This window comes from Hyperolius riggenbachi, chromosome 1, assembly GCF_040937935.1.
Source record: "Hyperolius riggenbachi isolate aHypRig1 chromosome 1, aHypRig1.pri, whole genome shotgun sequence".
Lineage (NCBI taxonomy): Eukaryota > Metazoa > Chordata > Amphibia > Anura > Hyperoliidae > Hyperolius > Hyperolius riggenbachi.
Window position 1 is genome coordinate 492,102,758 of NC_090646.1, and position 18,631 is coordinate 492,121,388.

Consider the following 18,631-nt stretch of genomic DNA (forward strand, 5'->3'; position numbering starts at 1 on the left):
CCATTAAAGATAAAACGTTCCGCACCATTACATCACGCTCGCTGGTTTGACAACTCTATAAAGGAACTAAAGAAACAGGGACGCAGACTGGAACGAAGGTGGCACAAACACTAGTCCCCTGATGACAAACTTTCCCTAACTGCTCACCTCAAAAAATATCAAACGGCGATTAGCAAAAAGTCCTTATTACAGTCTCACGAAATTGCAAATGCAGCCAACAGACCTGCCCAACTATTCCGCACGGTTGACAGTCTCTGCAATCCATCTTGCAGGAAATCCAGCATCAGACCTTCACAGGAACTGTGCGAGAAATTTGCCCACTTCTCAAAGTCTCCTCCATACGATCTGCCATTCAATTCACAGCCCAAGAAACCCATGCAGAGCCATATAACAGGTGCAAAAATAGCCTACCACCATGGTCTGATTTTAAAGTAATCACTGGAAAAGACATCTTGGACATCCTCTCAAACCTTCGCCAGACTACCTGCGATCTGGACCCTGGCCCCACTAAGTTCATGTTGAAATGCCCTGAACTTTTTACACCAGCATTCCACAAAATAGTCAACTGTTCCTTACAAGAAGGGTGGTTTCCCTCTACTCTGAAAGAAGCAACCGTCAGGCCACTACTCAAGAAACCATCCTTAGACCCAGATGCTCTAAACCAGGGGTCACCAACCTTTTCCGGCTCGGGGACCGCTTTCTGACCAAATTTTTCTCTGGGGACCGGGGGGGGATGGGTCGTCGGCGATGCACGACCTAGTGGACAGTGTCATATGCAGTGGGTTGGGGGGGGGGGGGGGGGGGGGGTTGTTGCCCCAGTATAGGGAGATAGGGAGTTTAGTTGCCCCAGTATGGCTAGTATAGTTGCCCCAGTATAGCCAGTATAGTGCCCCAGTATAGTGCCCCGTGTAGCCAGTATAGTGCTCCAGTATAGCCAGTATAGTGCTCCAGTATAGCCAGTATAGTGCCCCGTGTAGCCAGTATAGTGCCCCAGTATAGCTAGTGCAGTGCCCAGTACAGCCAGTATAGTCGCTAAGTATAGCTAGTACAGTGCCCAGTACAGCCAGTATAGTGCCCCAGTATAGCTAGTATAGTGCCCAGTGCAGCCAGTATAATGCCCCAGTATAGCTAGTATTTTGCCCCAGTATAGCGCCCCAGTATGGCTAGTATAGTTCCCCAGTATGGCGCCCCAGTATAGCTAGGTGAGTGCCCAGTGTAGCGCCCTAGTATGGGTGGGTGTGTAGGTAGTGCCCCCTCTCCCCAAACGGCCGCGCGCCTGTTACCTTATGAGCGGCGGCCGCTTCCTTCCTTATAGTGCCTCAGGCGTCGCTCTCCTCTTATCGGCAGCATCTTACAGCAGCGCGTATTGCGACTGCTGTAAGGAGGGAAGGAAGCGCGTCAGCGGTTCCCATGGTAACGGCGATGCATATCCCCGGTACAGGAAGCCGCTGATGCGCTTCCTTCCCTTCCTTACAGCAGTCGCAATACGCGCTGCTGTAAGATGCTGCCGATAAGAGGAGAGCGGCGCCTGGGGGACTATAAGGAAGGAAGCGGCCGCCGCTCATAAGGTAACAGGAGCGGTGGCCGCGGGGGGAGGGGCGAGAGGCCAGACACGCCGCGGCCCGGTAGGAGACTGCCAACGGACCGGCAGTAGGTCGCGGCCCGGTGGTTGGTGACCCCTGCTCTAAACAGCTACAGACCTGTCTCTAACCTCCCCTTTCTGGGAAAAGTTATTGAAAAGGCTTTCTACCTCCAACTTGAAGCCAGGCTCTCCAGAAACAACATTCTTGACCCTCTTCAATCTGGCTTCAGGAAATATCACAGCTGTGAAACAGCCCTCACCCAAATTTGCAATGATTTGCTCATTGCAAGAGACAAGGGTCAATGTTCCATCCTGATTTTGCTCGACCTCTCGGCTTTTGACACAGTCGATCATGGACTCTTGCTCAACAGGCTACAAGAGTACTGTGGCATAGATGGCATTGTTCTCCAGTGGTTCAACTCCTTCCTGGCTGACAGAACACAAAGGGTAGCCTTAGGGCCCTTCCTCTCCAACCCTGTACCACTAAAATACGGTGTACCTCAGGGCGTAATATTATCCCCTTTACTTTTCACCATATACATGCTGCCACTTGGAGAAATCATACAAAAACATGGCCTGACATATCATTGCTATGCTGATGACACCCAGCTATATTTGTCTTTCAAACCTGGCATCACAGACCCTACTCCACAAATAAACTCATGCTTGGCTGAGCTTCAGGAGTGGATGAATATGAATTGGCTAAAACTTAATGCTGACAAAACTGAGGTACTTGTTATCGAGGGCCAGGGCTCTACAGCAAAGCAGCCCCAGTCTCAACCAACACCGCTAAGGATAGGGAGCTCAGACCTGAAAAACTCAGACTGTTTGCACAGCCTGGGAGTACTGATTGATAGGAAATTAAGCTTCAGGAATCAAATCTCAGCTGTTGTGAAACATTCCTTCTTTCATCTAAGGAATATTGCAAAGATTAAACACCTAATTCCTTCAGAGGATCTTCCAACCCTGGTTCATGCCTTCGTCACATCAAGGTTAGACTACTGCAACGCCCTCTACACAGGCCTGCATAAGAAAGACTTACGCCGCCTGCAATTAGTACAGAATGCCGCCGCAAGGCTGTTAACGAGCCAACCCCGCCATTGCCACATAACACCAACCCTGAGCTCACTCCACTGGCTACCGATAAAATGGAGAATTCTGTTTAAGATTGGCTTACTGACATTCAAATCCTTGCACAATCTGGGCCCTGGATACCTGAAGGACTTGTTGCAACTGCATCACCCCGCCCACAATCTTAGATCAAAAGGACGCAACACCATGGTCACCCCCAGAGTCCACCTCAAAACCTTTGGAGACAGAGCCTTTTGTCATGCTGCCCCTACACTTTGGAACTCCCTGCCACACCCAATCAGGACAGTTCCATCCCTGGAAGCATTTAAGTCTAAACTGAAAACCTACCTCTTTAGTCTGGCATTCATGAACATCTGACTATCTCCTCTGTAACACAACCCAGCCTGCAACCCTGTATTAATCTGAGACACAACTATGCGCTTTGAGTCCTATGGGAGAAAAGCGCTTTACAAATGTTATTGTATTATTGTATTGAATCATGTTGTGAGTTCACAGTACACATGTATACAATTTATATATTTTTATATTTGGAGAAGACTTTACACTTCTGAAAAAAATACAATGGCCTCAATTCACTAAGATCATGCTGGAGATAAGGCAAGAGAAAACTTACCTCCACATAGGCCTCAATTCACTAAACTTATCTCCTGTCTTTAATAACTCTTCTAGAGTTGTTACCATGGTGATAAGGCATGTAGTATTCAGGAAACATTTTACCTCAGGCAAGCCTAAAGTTAACTCTTCTGTCTTTAAATTAACTCTCCAATCCTTAAAATAACTCCAGAGTTAAAGACAGGCTGTTAATTAACTGCGTGTGAAAATAACTACAGAGGAGGTAAATTAACTACAGAGGAGGTAAATTAACTACAGGAGAGGTAACTTAAGGAATGAAGAGGTAAGATAACTCTCTCACGTGTGGAGGTAAATTTTCTCTTGCCTTATCATCTCCAGCATGATCTTAGTGAATTGAGGCCATTGTGAGAGAGTTATCTTTTCTCTTCATTCCTTACGTTACCTCCTCTGTAGTTTACCTCCTCTGTAGTTAATTTACCTCCTCTGTAGTTATTTTCACACGCAGTTAACTCTGGAGTTATTTTAAGGATTAAAGAGTTAACGTATGCTGGATACACACCATGGGCTTGATTCACAAAGCGCTAACCTACTTAGCACGTCTAAAGTCTTTAGACACGCTAACCAGGGTGCTAAGTAGTTTAGCACCGGATTTCTCAATCAGATCGCGCGCTAAATTTGCGCGCGCAAAGTTTTACGCGCGCTAAGTCCCATAAGCTTTAATGGGCACTTCGCGCGGAGCGCCCTGCGCTCTGTGCAGTACGTGCGTAAAGTTTTACGCGCATAAAGTTTTGCGCGCGTAAAGTTTTATGCGCGAAAAGCTTGTTTAGACGTGCTAAGGGGGTTTTCACAGGCGTGCTAACAGTTAGCACCGCTTTGTGAATCAAGCCCCATGTGTTTCCGCGGTCGATGCGTCCGTCGATACGCATCGATTCGATTATTTCCGACATGTCCGATTCAAGCTTCGATGGATTGTTAGGTCGATTTGCTATACTTTACATGGCAATCGACCTAAAAATCATCGAAATGCGTTCAGAAATGCTCAGAAATAATCGAATCGACGCGTATTGACGGACGCATTCGACGCGGAAACGCATGGTGTGTATCCAGCATTAAAGACAGAAGAGTTAACTTTAGGTTTGCCTGAGGTAAAATGTTTCCTGAATACTACATGCCTTATCACCATAGTAACAACTCTAAAAGAGTTATTAAAGAGTAACTGTCAGGCTGCAGAAGCTAATTTAAACCTCTAGTCTCCTGTGTTAAACAGTTTAGAAGGAAGCCAAAAAGACATTACTGAAGATAAAGATCTCTCTTACCTTTGATGTATGCTTATCAGCAATGCTTAGACCTAAGCAGGACGCAAGCCGCATAACATACTGCAAAGCATTCTGGGGCCCTCCCCTCGGCTGCTAAGGAGAAGACGGGATCAAGTTTCAGCAGCTTCTAAAACTCAGTCCAGCCACAGCACAGATAAATCTCGGGGCAGCGTACACTGCAGGAGTCCGCTATTGTTCCTAGCCACATGGCTCATTAATATTCACTGCAAACTAGTGTTATTCAGTATGAGCTGTTCTGTGATCAGAAGCAGGCAGGACATGACGACACATTTGGCTTCACAAACATGGAACCTGCCATGAGCTGTCAGGAGCATCATTCTCTGCATATACTATATACAAATTCTGTGAAATCCAAACGTGGACAGTGAAATGCATATGTAATGTAAGTACAGCCAATCTTTAGCTACTGATATATGTGTTTATTTTCTCTGAGACCCTATACCTAACAGCTCCTCTTTAAAGACAGGAGATAAGCTTAGTGAATTGAGGCCAATGTTTTGAGGCAGCCTTTAAAACTTGTATGGGATGTTAATCCAGTGGTCATATGCAATGTTCCCTAAGTGTTAATGTTTATGTAGAGAGGGATTAGTAGGGGGACATGGTAAAACTTTCACTAAAGGAAACACAAGGAGAAAATAAACTGATGAGATACAATTGTATCTATCCTCCTAAAAATAACTCTTTAGAAATCCCACAGTTAATTTTATATTAAGATCTATTTATTAAGTTTTTACTGTTTCATGGTTTCTGCTCAATGATGCATTCATAGTCCGACCCGGTTACGCTATAGTCCGACACGGACAGAAACTTCATGTTTTTCAGGGAAAAAAAGGAACACAGCATAGTTATTGGTATGCTTGGCACTGTGCATAAACATGTCTATCTCATCATGTTACCTTGTATATATTCTTAGATACTAAGTAGTAGTTGCAAGCACTGCTTCATAATTTTTGATTCCACAGAGAATTTAATGTGTGCATTAAAGTGAATGTTTACCGTTTAAAAAAAAAAAATCAGATACTCACCTAAGGAGAGGGAAGGCTCGGTCCTAATGAGCCTTCCCTCTCCTCTCCCGGTGCCCGGTCCCGCGCAGGATCCCCCGTGGCAGTATTCGACCAGTTCGGTCAAATACTGCCACTTCCGCAGCCGAAGGGATGTTTCGGAAGCCTTCGAGAGCACTCGGGCTTCCGAGGACGGGGCCGCTCCATAGTACGCATGCGCGAGCGCCCTCTGACGCACTCGTGCGTACGTAGTATGGAGCGGCCCGTCTTCGGAAGCCCGAGTGCTCCCGAAGACCTCCGAAGTCCCTGCGGCGGCGGACGTGAACGGGGGAGCCAGCGCAGCACCGAGGGCACTGGGAGAGGGAAGGCTCATTAGGACCGAGCCTTCCCTCTCCTTAGGTGAGTATCTGACTTTTTTATTTTTATAGCGGTACCCATTGGCTTTAACCTGCCTGGCGTTCTATTAAGATCGCCAGGGAGGCTGCGGGAGGGTTTTTTTTTAATAAAAAAAAAACTATTTCATGCAGCCAACTGAAAGTTGGCTGCATGAAAGCCCACTAGAGGGCGCTCTGGAGGCGTTCTTCCGATCGCCTCCGGCGCCCAGAATAAACAAGGAAGGCCGCAATGAGCAGCCTTCCTTGTTTTGCTTACATCGTCGCCATAGCGACGAGCGGAGTGACGTCATCGACGTCAGCCGACGTCCTGATGTCAGCCGCCTCCGATCCAGACCTTAGCGCTGGCCGGAACTTTTTGTTCCGGCTACGCTGGGCTCAGGCGGCTGGGGGGACCCTCTTTCGCCGCTGCTCGCGGCGGATCGCCGCAGAGCGGCAGCGATCAGGCAGCACACGCGGCTGGCAAAGTGCCGGCTGCGTGTGCTGCTTTTTATTTGAGCCAAATCGGCCCAGCAGGGCCTGAGCGGCAGGCTCCGGCGGTACTGGACGAGCTGAGCTCGTCCAGACCGCCCAGCAGGTTAAACACCAAGTGAACACCTGACATATCTGGCTTAGCAGATTTGGCCTTATTGGCTATTCATGAGGCAATGCTCATGCAAATATGCATTTGCTTTTGCATGCCAAATCATGCAGGGTCAAAAACCAATACCGCAAAGCGGTTGCCCTGTGGGAATTACTTCATGCTACATTAGCACTATCCAGGAGCGCCACGGGGAGGCTTCCCAATGCCCCATAATATTTGAACTTGTGAGATTTGGCAACTTCTCAGTTTCTCTATAAATAGAACCCAAGCTTTTTTAAAAAAAATGCAAAAATAAACTCTTGGGAGAGAACTGCCTGGCAGTGTGACATCTTACAGACACAGTGTTACTGCCTACCAATGACATGCAGGCTCTTAGACACATGATCCTATAAAGATCACAGCCATAAGCTCTTCTTCCAGCCACCGTTCCACTCAATTTGTATTTTTGTGAATAGTTAAATGTAGAGTTTGGGGTCTGACAGCCAGTGCATGTAAGCAGTGGCGGGTGCTGACCGATACCCATGCGCTGTCCCACTGCTTTCTCTCCTCTGACAAATTTATTATGCTTTTAACCCCCTCCCTGAAATCCAACCGCAGCAGCCCAACTTCTCTGTGTCTGCCCAGGGCCTCATAAAAAACTGTGCCGACATCGCAGTCTGGCACATAAGAGGGCGATCTTAGCATAGAGATAGAGCGCCTCCCCAGAGGACAGTAGGAAGACTTGCAGCATATGGCCAGATCCCAAGGTGGTGGGTGAAATATGGGCTCAGCTGCGCACTCTGCATAGGGGATTGGGGCGCGGCCCTCTGGCGACCTATGCTTAACGGTGGAAGGGGCATGGCACACTAACTACCTGAGAGAGGAGGGGGAGCACTCTCTTGCTACCTATAACTGGGGTGGGGTGCCCCCACTGCCTTACTACCCATAACTTGGGGGCACTGTCTGGCTACCTAAACTGGGGGGGAGGGGGGGGGGAGGGCTCTGCCTGGCTACATATACTTTGGGGACCTCTCTCGATATCTATACTGGGGGAGGGAAGTTTTCCACTTGGATCGGGGGCCAGGGCAGGGGATGCTCCTACTTCACAGCCCTGGTAAGTATTAGACTAAGGAGTTGGAGTCGAGGAATCGGAGCAATTTTGGGTACCTGGAGTCAGTAGTTTCATAAACTGTGGAGTCGAACTGATGATTTTTGTACCTACACCACAGCCCTGGCTAACTTAAAAGTAACCCAGAGACGAGCATTCTGAGTGCCTCTGTTAACCGGCGATCAGCTCTGGTATTTGGCTCAGTGACGTCAGCAGGGGGCCTTCTGCGCATGCACGGACTTTAATTCTTTAATTGCAAGCGCAGAAGACCCCCGGCTGACATCACTGAGTCAGACTGGGCCCGACTGAACAGAATACAGGAGCTGATCACGGGTTAACAGAGGACTGCGGGAGGACGGTGAGGGACGCATCCGTGCTTATGGAGCAGGAGGAAGCCCCGGGTAAGTAAAAATCTTTAAGAACGCTCGTCTCAGGTCACTTTAAGTTCTGTTGCAGCACTTCCATAGTGATTGCATTTATTTAATGTATTTCACCTTGTCACTGAGACTTTATGGCTCCTTTCACACTACATACGTTGCATATCCTGAAATATAGGATCACAACCGTGATGTAAAGTGATTACAGCTGTAGGCTGCAGTATAGTGCAGGATACAGTCCATAGTTTGTTTGCACAGCGAGCAGAAAGTGTGATTACACACTGCAGGCAGTGCGTTGTTCTGTTGAGACTAGCCAAACTGCAAAAATACCAGTGTGAAAGACCCCATTGGAATATAATTGCATTTGTTGCAATTATATTGCCTGTGTCCATGCAAAGGACATAGTGTGAAAGGAGCCTGAGGCAGTGGTCAGACTTGTTGAAATCGTGACTATTTTGTTGCAGTGTAAAATCGCATGGGAAACCGCAAGCAATGCTTTCCTTTGGAGATGCTGCATTTTCAGGAGCCATCTGCCATTCTATGTAGCGTTTAAAATTAGACACAACTTGCACTACTTTTCTGCACAATGCACGAGATTCCTCATTGGTATTCACTAGATACTGTGAAAAAAACCTGCGTTCAAACGCCCTTATAGTGCTGCAAAACGATTGATGCGACTCACATTATAGATTTAGAGCAGATTCAATCAGGTTGAATATGCCAGGAAAATTGAAGCATATATTGCTGTCTTACAGTCCAGTCAGTCTATTCTGCATAGGCGATAAGTCTACTTTCAGTATCGGTGATTTTACTAAGTGCTCTTTCAGACAAACTGTGCGTTAAATGCACCATTTAGCCGCCGATAGTCAGGATCCAACACCCTTTGGTTGCAAAACAATGCATTTGAATGGGAGCATTCATACTACATGCATGTCAGCGGTAGAAACGCGGGGTGTGGTTACAACCCCGTTAAAATAAGTTAAATTTAGCGTCCAGGACCGGCTGCCGCCAGCTTGGATGCAGATGCGGTGGTTGCTGCAAGTGCTGGACACTTTCAGCTGACTGCAATCAGCCTGCACAGAAACGGGAGCGACTGACAAGTGAAAGTGCGCTGCTGTCAGCTGTCCTTGTAAAAGAGCCCTCACTGTGTTGTAGTCAGGGCTGTGGAGTAGGAGTCTGAGTCGGAGTCATTTTGGGTACCCGGAGTTGGAGTCGGAGTCGTGATTTCATAAACCGAGGAGTCTGAGTTGGAGTCGGAAGATTTTTGTACCGACTCCACAGCCCTGGTTGTAATTTGGGATATGCAATGATCATGGTTAAAGCAGACCTGAACTCTATATGCAACAGCATAATAACCTTTAAACAAAAAAGGTTTTGTTACAGCTGATACAAATCCTGCAATAAATCTGCAGTTTGACTACTTCCTGCTTTCTTGGAAGCAGACATATTGTTAACATTCTGTGTTTACCAATTCACTCTCTGCCAGTGCAGTCAGCTGACACTGCTAAGGGATCAAATTATAACTTGTGATTAGTCACGGGGGGGGGGGGGATTATGCTAAACTCTCTAAATACATACAGGATACATATCTCTGTTTTCCTTCTGTCCTGTGCAAGTGTTGAGGTCCACTTTCAGTTCTCCTGAATGCAGAGGCACATAAATATGTATGTACTGCAACAGCTGCTAGTCATGCTGAGTCACGTGGTGTTAGCATTTTGTCACTACTATCCAGGCTAGGTGAAGAATACATGGTACAGTAAAATAAGTGAGATGGCCACCATAGAACTTGAATGGAGAGAGGCCAATTTTTAAACCACACTTGTACTGAGAGGAATATGGAGGCTGACATATTTATTTCCTTTTTTTATCTCAATATTTATTATTGAAATTTAAAGCAATATAATCCTATATTTGTGTAGCGTTTTTCTTGTCAGACTCAAAGCACTTGCGAGGCAGCCACTAGAACGCACTCATGCAGTAGCAGTGTTAAAAAGTGAACCTAAAGGCAACAAAAAAGTTATTCTCATTTTTTTTTGTTGCCTTTAGGTTCACTTTAAGGTGTGTACACACGTCGGAGTTTTCCAAATGACCGGTCATATGGACGTCAAATCGGGCGTGTACAAGCGGCCGTTCTGCTGATAAGACTGGATTTGACCGTTTGTACACACGCCCGATTTCACGTCCAAACGACCGGTCATTTGGAAAAATCCGACATTTGTAGTGTACACACCTTAAAGAGAGTCTGAAGCGAGAATAGATCTCGCTTCAGACCTCATAGCTAGCAGGGGCATGCGTGCCCCTGCTAAAACGCCGCTATAGCGCGGCTTAACGGGGGTCCCTGTCCCCCCAAACCCCCTCCGTGCAGCGGGGGAGCGCTTCCTGGTTGGGGCAGGGCTAACAGCCGCAGCCCTGCCCCATGCGCGTCTGTCAGACGCGTATCTCCGCCTCTCCCGCGCCCCTCTCAGTCTTCCTTCACTGAGAGGGGCGGGGGAGAGGCGGCGATGCGCGTCTTATAGACGCGCTGGGAGGCAGGGCTGCAGCCGTTAGCCCTGCCTCCAGGAAGAGTTTTCCCTACGACCATTTTACGACCAACTTTTGCGGGGGGGTGGGTTGGGGGTGAAGGGACCCCCGTTAAGCCGCGGGATAGCGGCGTTTTAGCAGGGGCACACGTGCCCCTGCTATATAGAACATAGGTTCTCAACGTGTGGTACGCGTACCCCAAGGGGTACTTCTGAGGGTTCTAGGGGGTACTCAGGCTTGATATACTTAACCAAAAATAACAAATTTAGAGTTTTAGAAAATGATACATCTTATTTAAACAGCACCAAATTAGTATTTTAGCTAATTAAAAGCAATAGTAAATGCTTGGAAATGGTTTAGAACCAATTATAATGTACTACGATTAAATATATATTTGTCAAGGGGTACATGTGATAATGTTTACCATGCTAGGGGGTACTTGGTGAGTACAGGGTTTTAACCTCCCCAGCGTTCAATTCCCCCAGGATTTCTGTGCAAACAGTGATAAAATTTATTTTTAAAACTTTTTTTTTTCTGTAACTTGCCAAAATGTGTCAAGCAAGGGTCTAGTATACAGTGCAGGAGAGTATTGATGTGTATGCATGTTTACACTGTTCACAGCATGTTTTTTTTGAACTGACATTTCTGTCCATACCGCTAGGGAGGTTAAAAGGGGTACATACCAATAAAATGTTGAGAAACACTGATATAGAAGACCTGAAGCGAGATTTAGTCTCGCTTCAGTGTCTCTTTAAGGGAGTCTCGCCCAAGAAATCCTTACAGAGCCCTTAACCAGTACACTATCCAGCCATATACTGTACATAATGCTGGATACACACCATGCGTTTCCGCGTTCGATGCGTCCGTCGATACGCATCGATTCGATTATTTCCGACATGTCCGATTCACGTTTCGATGGATCGTTAGGTCGATTTGCCATACTTTACATGGCAATCGACCTAAAAATCATCGAAATGCGCTCGGAAATGCTCGGAAATAATCGAATTGGCGCGTATCGACGGACGCATTCGACGCGGAAACGCATGGTGTGTATCCAGCATAAGAGTCAAATAGACAAGACTTAATAGCACAAGATATTACAATTGACACCAACCCTTTACATAGCCTTTGTCCTCATCAATCAGGAACTGGGAATGCCTCACTAGTCTGCCTTTTGGCTAAGCCAATAACCATGGTGGAAACCAATAGTCCTGTCTGAAGAAATCATATGAAAGAAAGACAAAAAACTGATACAAAACAGAATGCATGATATGCATAAGTAAAACGGTGTCATTTTATAAAAAACAAACATAAGCAGGATTACTCTACAACAAAGATTGAATATCGTGACTGAGACCTGACCATGTTGGCATGTGTGGGAAACTGGTTACAGAAAGACTAACTGTCACGGACGGTTGCGGGGACGCAGGCGCGTCCTGGCACCGCCCGTGAAGTAAAGAACGATCGCACTCGATTCCTGCATCGATTGCGCTTCAGATCAATAGAACCAAGATTTGATAAGAAGTATCCCTCAGCTAAGACAGATTCCCCAGCTGTTCCTAAGCTACAGTGACAGCCTGGGGGGAAGCTGTTAATTAGCTGGGACATATTCCCTGTGGAAGGCACAATTTCCCTTTTGGCTCTGGGAACCAGGTGACACTTAGCTGATCTCATGGAGATGTTAATTAACAAACCAGGAGTCTTTTCAGAGCCAAGGAAGCTAATCCCAGCAGGGGGCAGACTTAGCGGAACCATTCAGCCAGGATAGGGAAACATAGAGTTATGATCTTTATGCATGTTTTAGAAGTACCATACATCGGAGAAATGTGAAAGTTATATCATTCTGCTGGTCCGGAGCTTGTGAGTGTTTTGATATTAAATTTGGGCCCCTAGCCTAACCAGAACGCTGGGAATTCCACCGTTTTGTAACCGGGCATGCAAACATGCCCAAGTTTGATATCATATTAATCGGTAGGTTCTGGGGATCGAGAATATGTAATTATTATCTGTGTGCCGGCCGCGCAGGTCGGCCTAGGGAACCTGTCAGGATTATGAGTTTGCTAAAGCCCCTGCCCAGATGTGATTACCATAGTCCGGCCTAGGGGCCGACTCTGGAAGCCCGCCTCTGAGCTCATCTCCATTAAAAGTGAATGAGCTGCCTGAGAAGATCTTCCTCCCTTTACCATCTTCATGACAATCTGCTGCCAGCCAGAGGACATAGGGCTGGTGGCCATTTTGCTGACCCACCTGAACAAAGAACTCTAAGAACTTGAAACCGTTTTGCTTGAACTTGATTGGAAACCAGAACTCTGATTTTTCCCACAAACAGGACATCTTTCCAGGAACTAAGTATTTTTCTCCCTTCTTTTATTTTTCATACTGGCTATTACTGTTTCAATAATTGTTGATTTTCATAATTGTCTGTATATATTAATTATTTATATTGCGTGAATAAACGACTTTCCCCAAGTCATTCACTGTTTCGCTACCCTGCTTATCAGCACACACAGAAATGATCCCGGGTCTCTGAAGATACGCTACTGTTTGTTTGTTGTTGGCTAGACAGAATATCGTGTGTTTAACCGTTTTATTCGCAGGATTAGTCAGTCAGTTAGTGGGCCCCACGGTCCCATAGTAACCGCGGTGGTGGCAGTTTACTCTGAACCAGTAGGTGACGTTGTAATTACCCGTGTCTCACAGGCTCCCTTCTGAGTTGTCTGCGGCTAATTCTTAACGGTTCCTGCGCATTGACTGCGACCAGAGTTCGCACGATCTGTGCGCTGGCACCGTTTAGAAGGCTAAGTGCGGTCAGTCACAAGGGCTCCTGTGACACTAACCTATGAATCTTATGCTAGTCACAAACCTCTTGTACATGTGATTATTATAAAAACCTTGCGTTAAACATGGAATCTCTATAAAAGTGGTTCTGAGATAAACTTTTACACATTTCATAATTGTTCCCCTTACATATATTTTATAGGGAATTCCTCAAGCTGAATACTTTTTTTTTTTTTAATGCTCTAATTCCCTATAAACTAAACAAACCGTTCCCACAGCTCTTTCAGCGTCTAGGCATTCTGAGTCCCATGTAGCAAGTGCTCATGGGAGCTCAGTCTGGGGAGGAGGAGGAGTTACCAGCTGGGAGCTGCTGAGATTTCAGAGGCAAGAGTGTGGAGAGAGGAGGGGAGTGGAGTTTTCACAGGCTGAGGGGTAGAGATACAGAGCAGCTTGCCTGTTAAATGATGACAAGCAGAATATGGCAGCTCTCATTTGATCAGAGAAAGAAATAATCATATACTGCTGAAGCTGTTTGCAGCTAAATTTACTGTGTAAACCATCTAAACTTTAGATAAAATCTATAGACAAGTTGCTTGCTATAGTTAGTTTTCATCTCAGATCCGCTTTAATCAGGAAGCTCTAATGCGTTTCCCCAAGCATGAAATCCTTACTGCACTAATTAGAAAGCTGATACACCCAGTACTCACTTTGCTGGCAGGAAGACTGACTTGTTCATAGGGATGGCTGTATGTACTGGAGCCCCCTAAAGATTAGACATACTGGATCTTTAGTGACAAACGACACCCAATTGTCCCCCAATTGCTTTGTTCTCCTCCTTCAGTATCCATATCTTGGCTTATGACTAGTTCGTACTACTACTACTGCCTCTTTGGTGGGCACAGATGTCATCTGCTGTATGTGATGCAAAGGAGTTAGAGGCTTATGCTGTTAGTGGCTGTTACAGCTATGTCATGGCCAGCCAGCTTACCTGTTTTTGTCTAGTCATAGAAATAACTTGCTCAATGCTTTGTGCGGCAGAACTAGCTATAATATATAGCTAGCTATAATATACCCAAAGGCAATTTTTTGCATATAGTTAAAAATCCATGTTTTTTTTTCTTCTTGTTTTTCAGGAGCTTGAAGAGATCCGCAAATCTGGGATGAAAAACTTCCGTAATATACTGGTTGATGAAGCCAACCTACTGACCTGGCAGGGTCTCATTGTTCCAGTAAGTATCATTCTATGTTTGAATTAACTACACACAGGGCTCATATGAATATGCAGATCAGTTGTTTTCACACCAGTCTGATTTCTTCCAGCTAGCGTGAAACTCAGTTACTGAAGCCACAGAATCCGCTTAGCAGCCAGACATCTGCCATTTTGTAATAGGCAATAAAAATGGCCTCCTCCATATCTATTTTACAGGAGGTTGGCCTTGACATCTCATTTGGGCTTAGAGGCTTACCCGTGGCTTCTGCGGATGAAGTGTGCAATGGTACTTTTTTTTTTTTTTACAAGGAAAAAAATGTTCTTCTTGATAGAGACATAAAGCTATGTACATACACGAGTGTCTTTTCCCACAGTGACGGTGCGTGAACAGCTTGCATGAAATGTAACATGTAGAGAGCTTCCTGGATGCTGGTGGCCTCTGCTTTCTGCAGTCTGCCATTTGCAATTCCTGCTGTAAGCTGGGTCCTGCTCATCTTTCCCCTCCCTGCTTCATAGAACAGAATGTACAGTGTTCATGGGTGGATTATCAGACCAAGTGGTCACGAAAGATTATTGCAGAGATAATTTTGAGTTTTCAGTATAGTAACAAGACAACAACGTAGATACAGCATTTTCCAAAGTTATAGGGTGTGTGAATAACATAGCAGGAACACTAATAAAATGTTCTGAGCCAGACGTTGGCATGTTATTCAAGATAAAAGCATGTGGTTTACCTTCCTGTTATTATCTATTTATATATAATGTTCTGCATTGGATTACAAAAATGCCATGGTCCATGTGGCACAGTAGCATTGTAGTCTTGGTTTGGCCTATACTATGAAGTGAAGTAATAGAGGAAAGAGGAGGAGAGTGAGGAGGAAGATAAAGGAGGAAAGGGAGAATAAAAAAGGCATGTTGGATTATGTGATTAGTGCTGTATATTATTATTTGGATCTATAACACACTGAGTGGTAAGGTCTCTATGCTCTGCTTGTCTTGTGTAGGGATGATCTGTGAGATGCAAGTTGCATTTTCATACAAGATAATGCAAAAATTGCAATGCAAATTTGTGCAACTTGAAAATGGAACAATTCAATTCCACCTTGGCAGGATTTGATTGGTCCATTTTGAAGTTGCAAACATTTGTGTACAGAATTTGCAAATCCTATTTGAACTTAGAACAATTTGCATCTCACTGACCATCCCTAGTGCAGAGATGATGGTGGCTGTGAAGTCCACCAGGATGGCATCCCTGTGGATCACACCGCTGACCACTCTTAGAAAAGTTATCTAGAGCTCTAAAACAACTAAAATGTTAACTAAATATTTCATGTTTCTGTTAACCACTTGAGGACCCACCCTTTACCCCCCCCCCCTAAGGACCAGCATTGAATTCTGTGATCTGTGCTGGGTGGGCTCTACAGCCCCCAGCACAGATCAAACACCAGGCAGAGAGATCAGATCACCCCCCTTTTTGATGATGTGCTGGGGGGGTCCGATCTCTCCTGCCTGCGTGTAGCTGGCGGGGGGGCACCTCAAAGCCCCCCTCCGCGGCGAAATTCCGCTTCCCCCCTATCCTACCTGTCCCGCCGGTGATCGGGGCTGCACAGGACGCTATCCGTCCTGTGCAGCCTGTGACAGGACGTCCCCTGTCACATGGCGGCGATCCCCGGCCGCTGATTGGCCGGGGATCGCCGATCTGCCTTACGGCGCTGCTGCGCAGCAGCGCCGTACAATGTAAACAAAGCGGATTATTTCCGCTTGTGTTTACATTTAGCCTGCGAGCCGCCATCGGCGGCCCGCAGGCTATTCACGGAGCCCCCCGCCGTGAATTGACAGGAAGCAGCCGCTCGCGCGAGCGGCTGCTTTCTGATTAATCAGCCTGCTGGTCCTGCAGCTGCCACTTTGCCGACGCACGGTATAAGCGTGCGGTCGGCAAGTGGTTAAGATATAGAACTTTTATTTGTCTTAAATGCTGCACTTTTACAAAAGAAAAGTGTGTTATGAGGAAAAGAAATAGAGATAAGCAAAAGAAAGGAAAAAAATAATCTTACCCAGTCAGTGTGGTGTAGAAAATACGCCTCATGCAGCATGGTAGGGATCATGCTTACTGTTGGCACACACAGATTTTTTTTGTATGCACACAAGTGATTTCCCCCCCCCCCCCCCCCCCCCCTTCTCCCCACCAACAGAGCTCTCTGTTGGTGTGGTCTGATCGCTCCCCCTATGTTTATTTTTTTTAAATAAATATTATTGTTTGTTTGTTTTGTTTTTTTGAAAAAAAAAAGTTTCTTTAAATTTCTTCCCTCCCTCCCTCCCCACAGCCAGCCAATTATGGCGATCGGCTGTCATAGGCTTCTGCCTATGAGAGCCGATCGCTCTCTTGTCCCCCATGGGGACAGCTGAATCCCAGTGCAGCGCTGCTGCTCATCGCAGCGCTGCACCTAGTAAATAGACGGCGTGATCGCCGTCTAACAGTCTCCCGAGCGGCAGTAGCCGCTCGGAGACTGAAGGCGGGGCGGAGCTCCGCCCTCCGAGCATGAGATGCGCGCGATCTCATGCAAATTACAGCCCCAGGACTTTACGCCAATCGGCGTTAGGCGGTCCTGGGGCTGCCGCCACGCCCATTGGCGTGACGCAGGCGGCAGAAGGTTAAGGGGCCCATACACTTACCGATTTTCCCGCCGATATACAGCCGGTTCGATCACTGTGATCGAATCGGCTGTGAAATCGTTGCACAAACGCTGACCGAACGATCGATTTCCATCCGAAATCGATCGTTCCTGTCCGTGTGGAAGATTTTGCTTGAATGCCGACGTGTCGGGAGTGCGTCGATAGCGGCGTTCAAATGCCTGACGACCGACGCTAGCGGCAGTACATTACCGGCGCAAGTCCCCACTGCTTCTTCTCCACGCTGGGCACGGAGTCCGGCAGGCTTCACTTCTTCCTGTCCCGGCAGTAAGTTTAAACAGTAGAGCGCCCTCTACTGTTTAAACTTCCCCGGACAGGAAGTACAGTGAAGCTGGAGCCCAGAGCGGAGAAGAAAACAGCGGAGACCGGGGGACTCGCGCCAACCGGATCAGGTAATGTATGCGGGGGCCCAGGGAGCATGCTGAAATCGATTCACAATCTGTTTGCAGTAAAGGCAGCCATACGATCCCTCTCTGATCGGGTTCGATCAGAGAGGGATCTATCTGTTGGTCGATCTGATGGCAAATCGACCAGTGTATGGCCACCTTAAGTTGAAAAGGTTAGTTGTTTTTTTTCCTTTATAGATAACTAAGATTAACCAGATCACTTAGGCAAGGAACACACTTGCTGGGATCATGTGCGTTTTGCGTGAAATCGCATTTTCAATTGAAGTCGATGGCCCTGCTCAGGAAATGCACGTCAGCGGTCTAAGGATTTTTAAATTACACAGCTTTTTTCCGCTTATTACAATGTATTCTGCAGCATCCAAAAAATCGCAGAACAAACTTGAAAAATAGCACGTGGCAAACGCACCACAGCAGCACTGGATCAATCAGATTATGCTGCTGATATCTTCACACTCGTATCTCCTACACCCACCAAACCTTGAGGGCTGGAACCCACAAGGGCGTTTAGGGAGCATTTGAAACCGCTAGCGTTTTGTAAAAACGCTCAGCTAATGTAAATGGATGGGGAAACTACCACTGGAGCGATTGCGATTAAAAAAAATCACAAATGCAGGACATTTAGCATCTTGGGAGCGTTAACGCTTCAATGTTAAGTATATCATCGCTGACGTAATCGCTCATCAAAACCTGCATGGAGCGATTTTGCTAGCGTTTTCAAGTTACTGCACACTGTAACAAAATTAAAATTAATTGTAAGGATCAATCAGACTTTAAAACGCTAATCGCTACACAACCGCTGGCAAATTGATACTTTTTAAAATCGCCCCCTAAAACGCTCATTAAACCGCTTACAAACTGCTCATACAAAATGCTAGCACTTGCGATTAGCGATTGCGTCTTGCAGTGGGTTCCAGACCTGAGGGTAGGAACGGGACAACTGAAGTGAGAAGGATATGTAGACTACTATATTTATTCCCTTTAGACTAAAACTAGTCCTTGGT

The 18,631-nt window shown here is 46.4% G+C and overlaps 1 protein-coding gene across 3 annotated transcripts in view; it reads left to right on the plus strand.

Annotated features, from left to right (window-relative positions):
• The window catches only part of UBE2L3 (ubiquitin conjugating enzyme E2 L3), a 78,164-nt gene that overhangs the window by 53,879 nt on the left and 5,654 nt on the right, over window positions 1-18,631 (plus strand). For all 3 annotated transcript variants that reach the window (XM_068243038.1, XM_068243030.1, XM_068243025.1), the window contains exon 2: window positions 14,456-14,551. In XM_068243038.1, coding sequence (XP_068099139.1) covers window positions 14,483-14,551 — 69 coding nt within the window. In that variant the 5' untranslated portion in view covers window positions 14,456-14,482. The remainder of the gene's footprint in view (window positions 1-14,455; window positions 14,552-18,631) is intronic.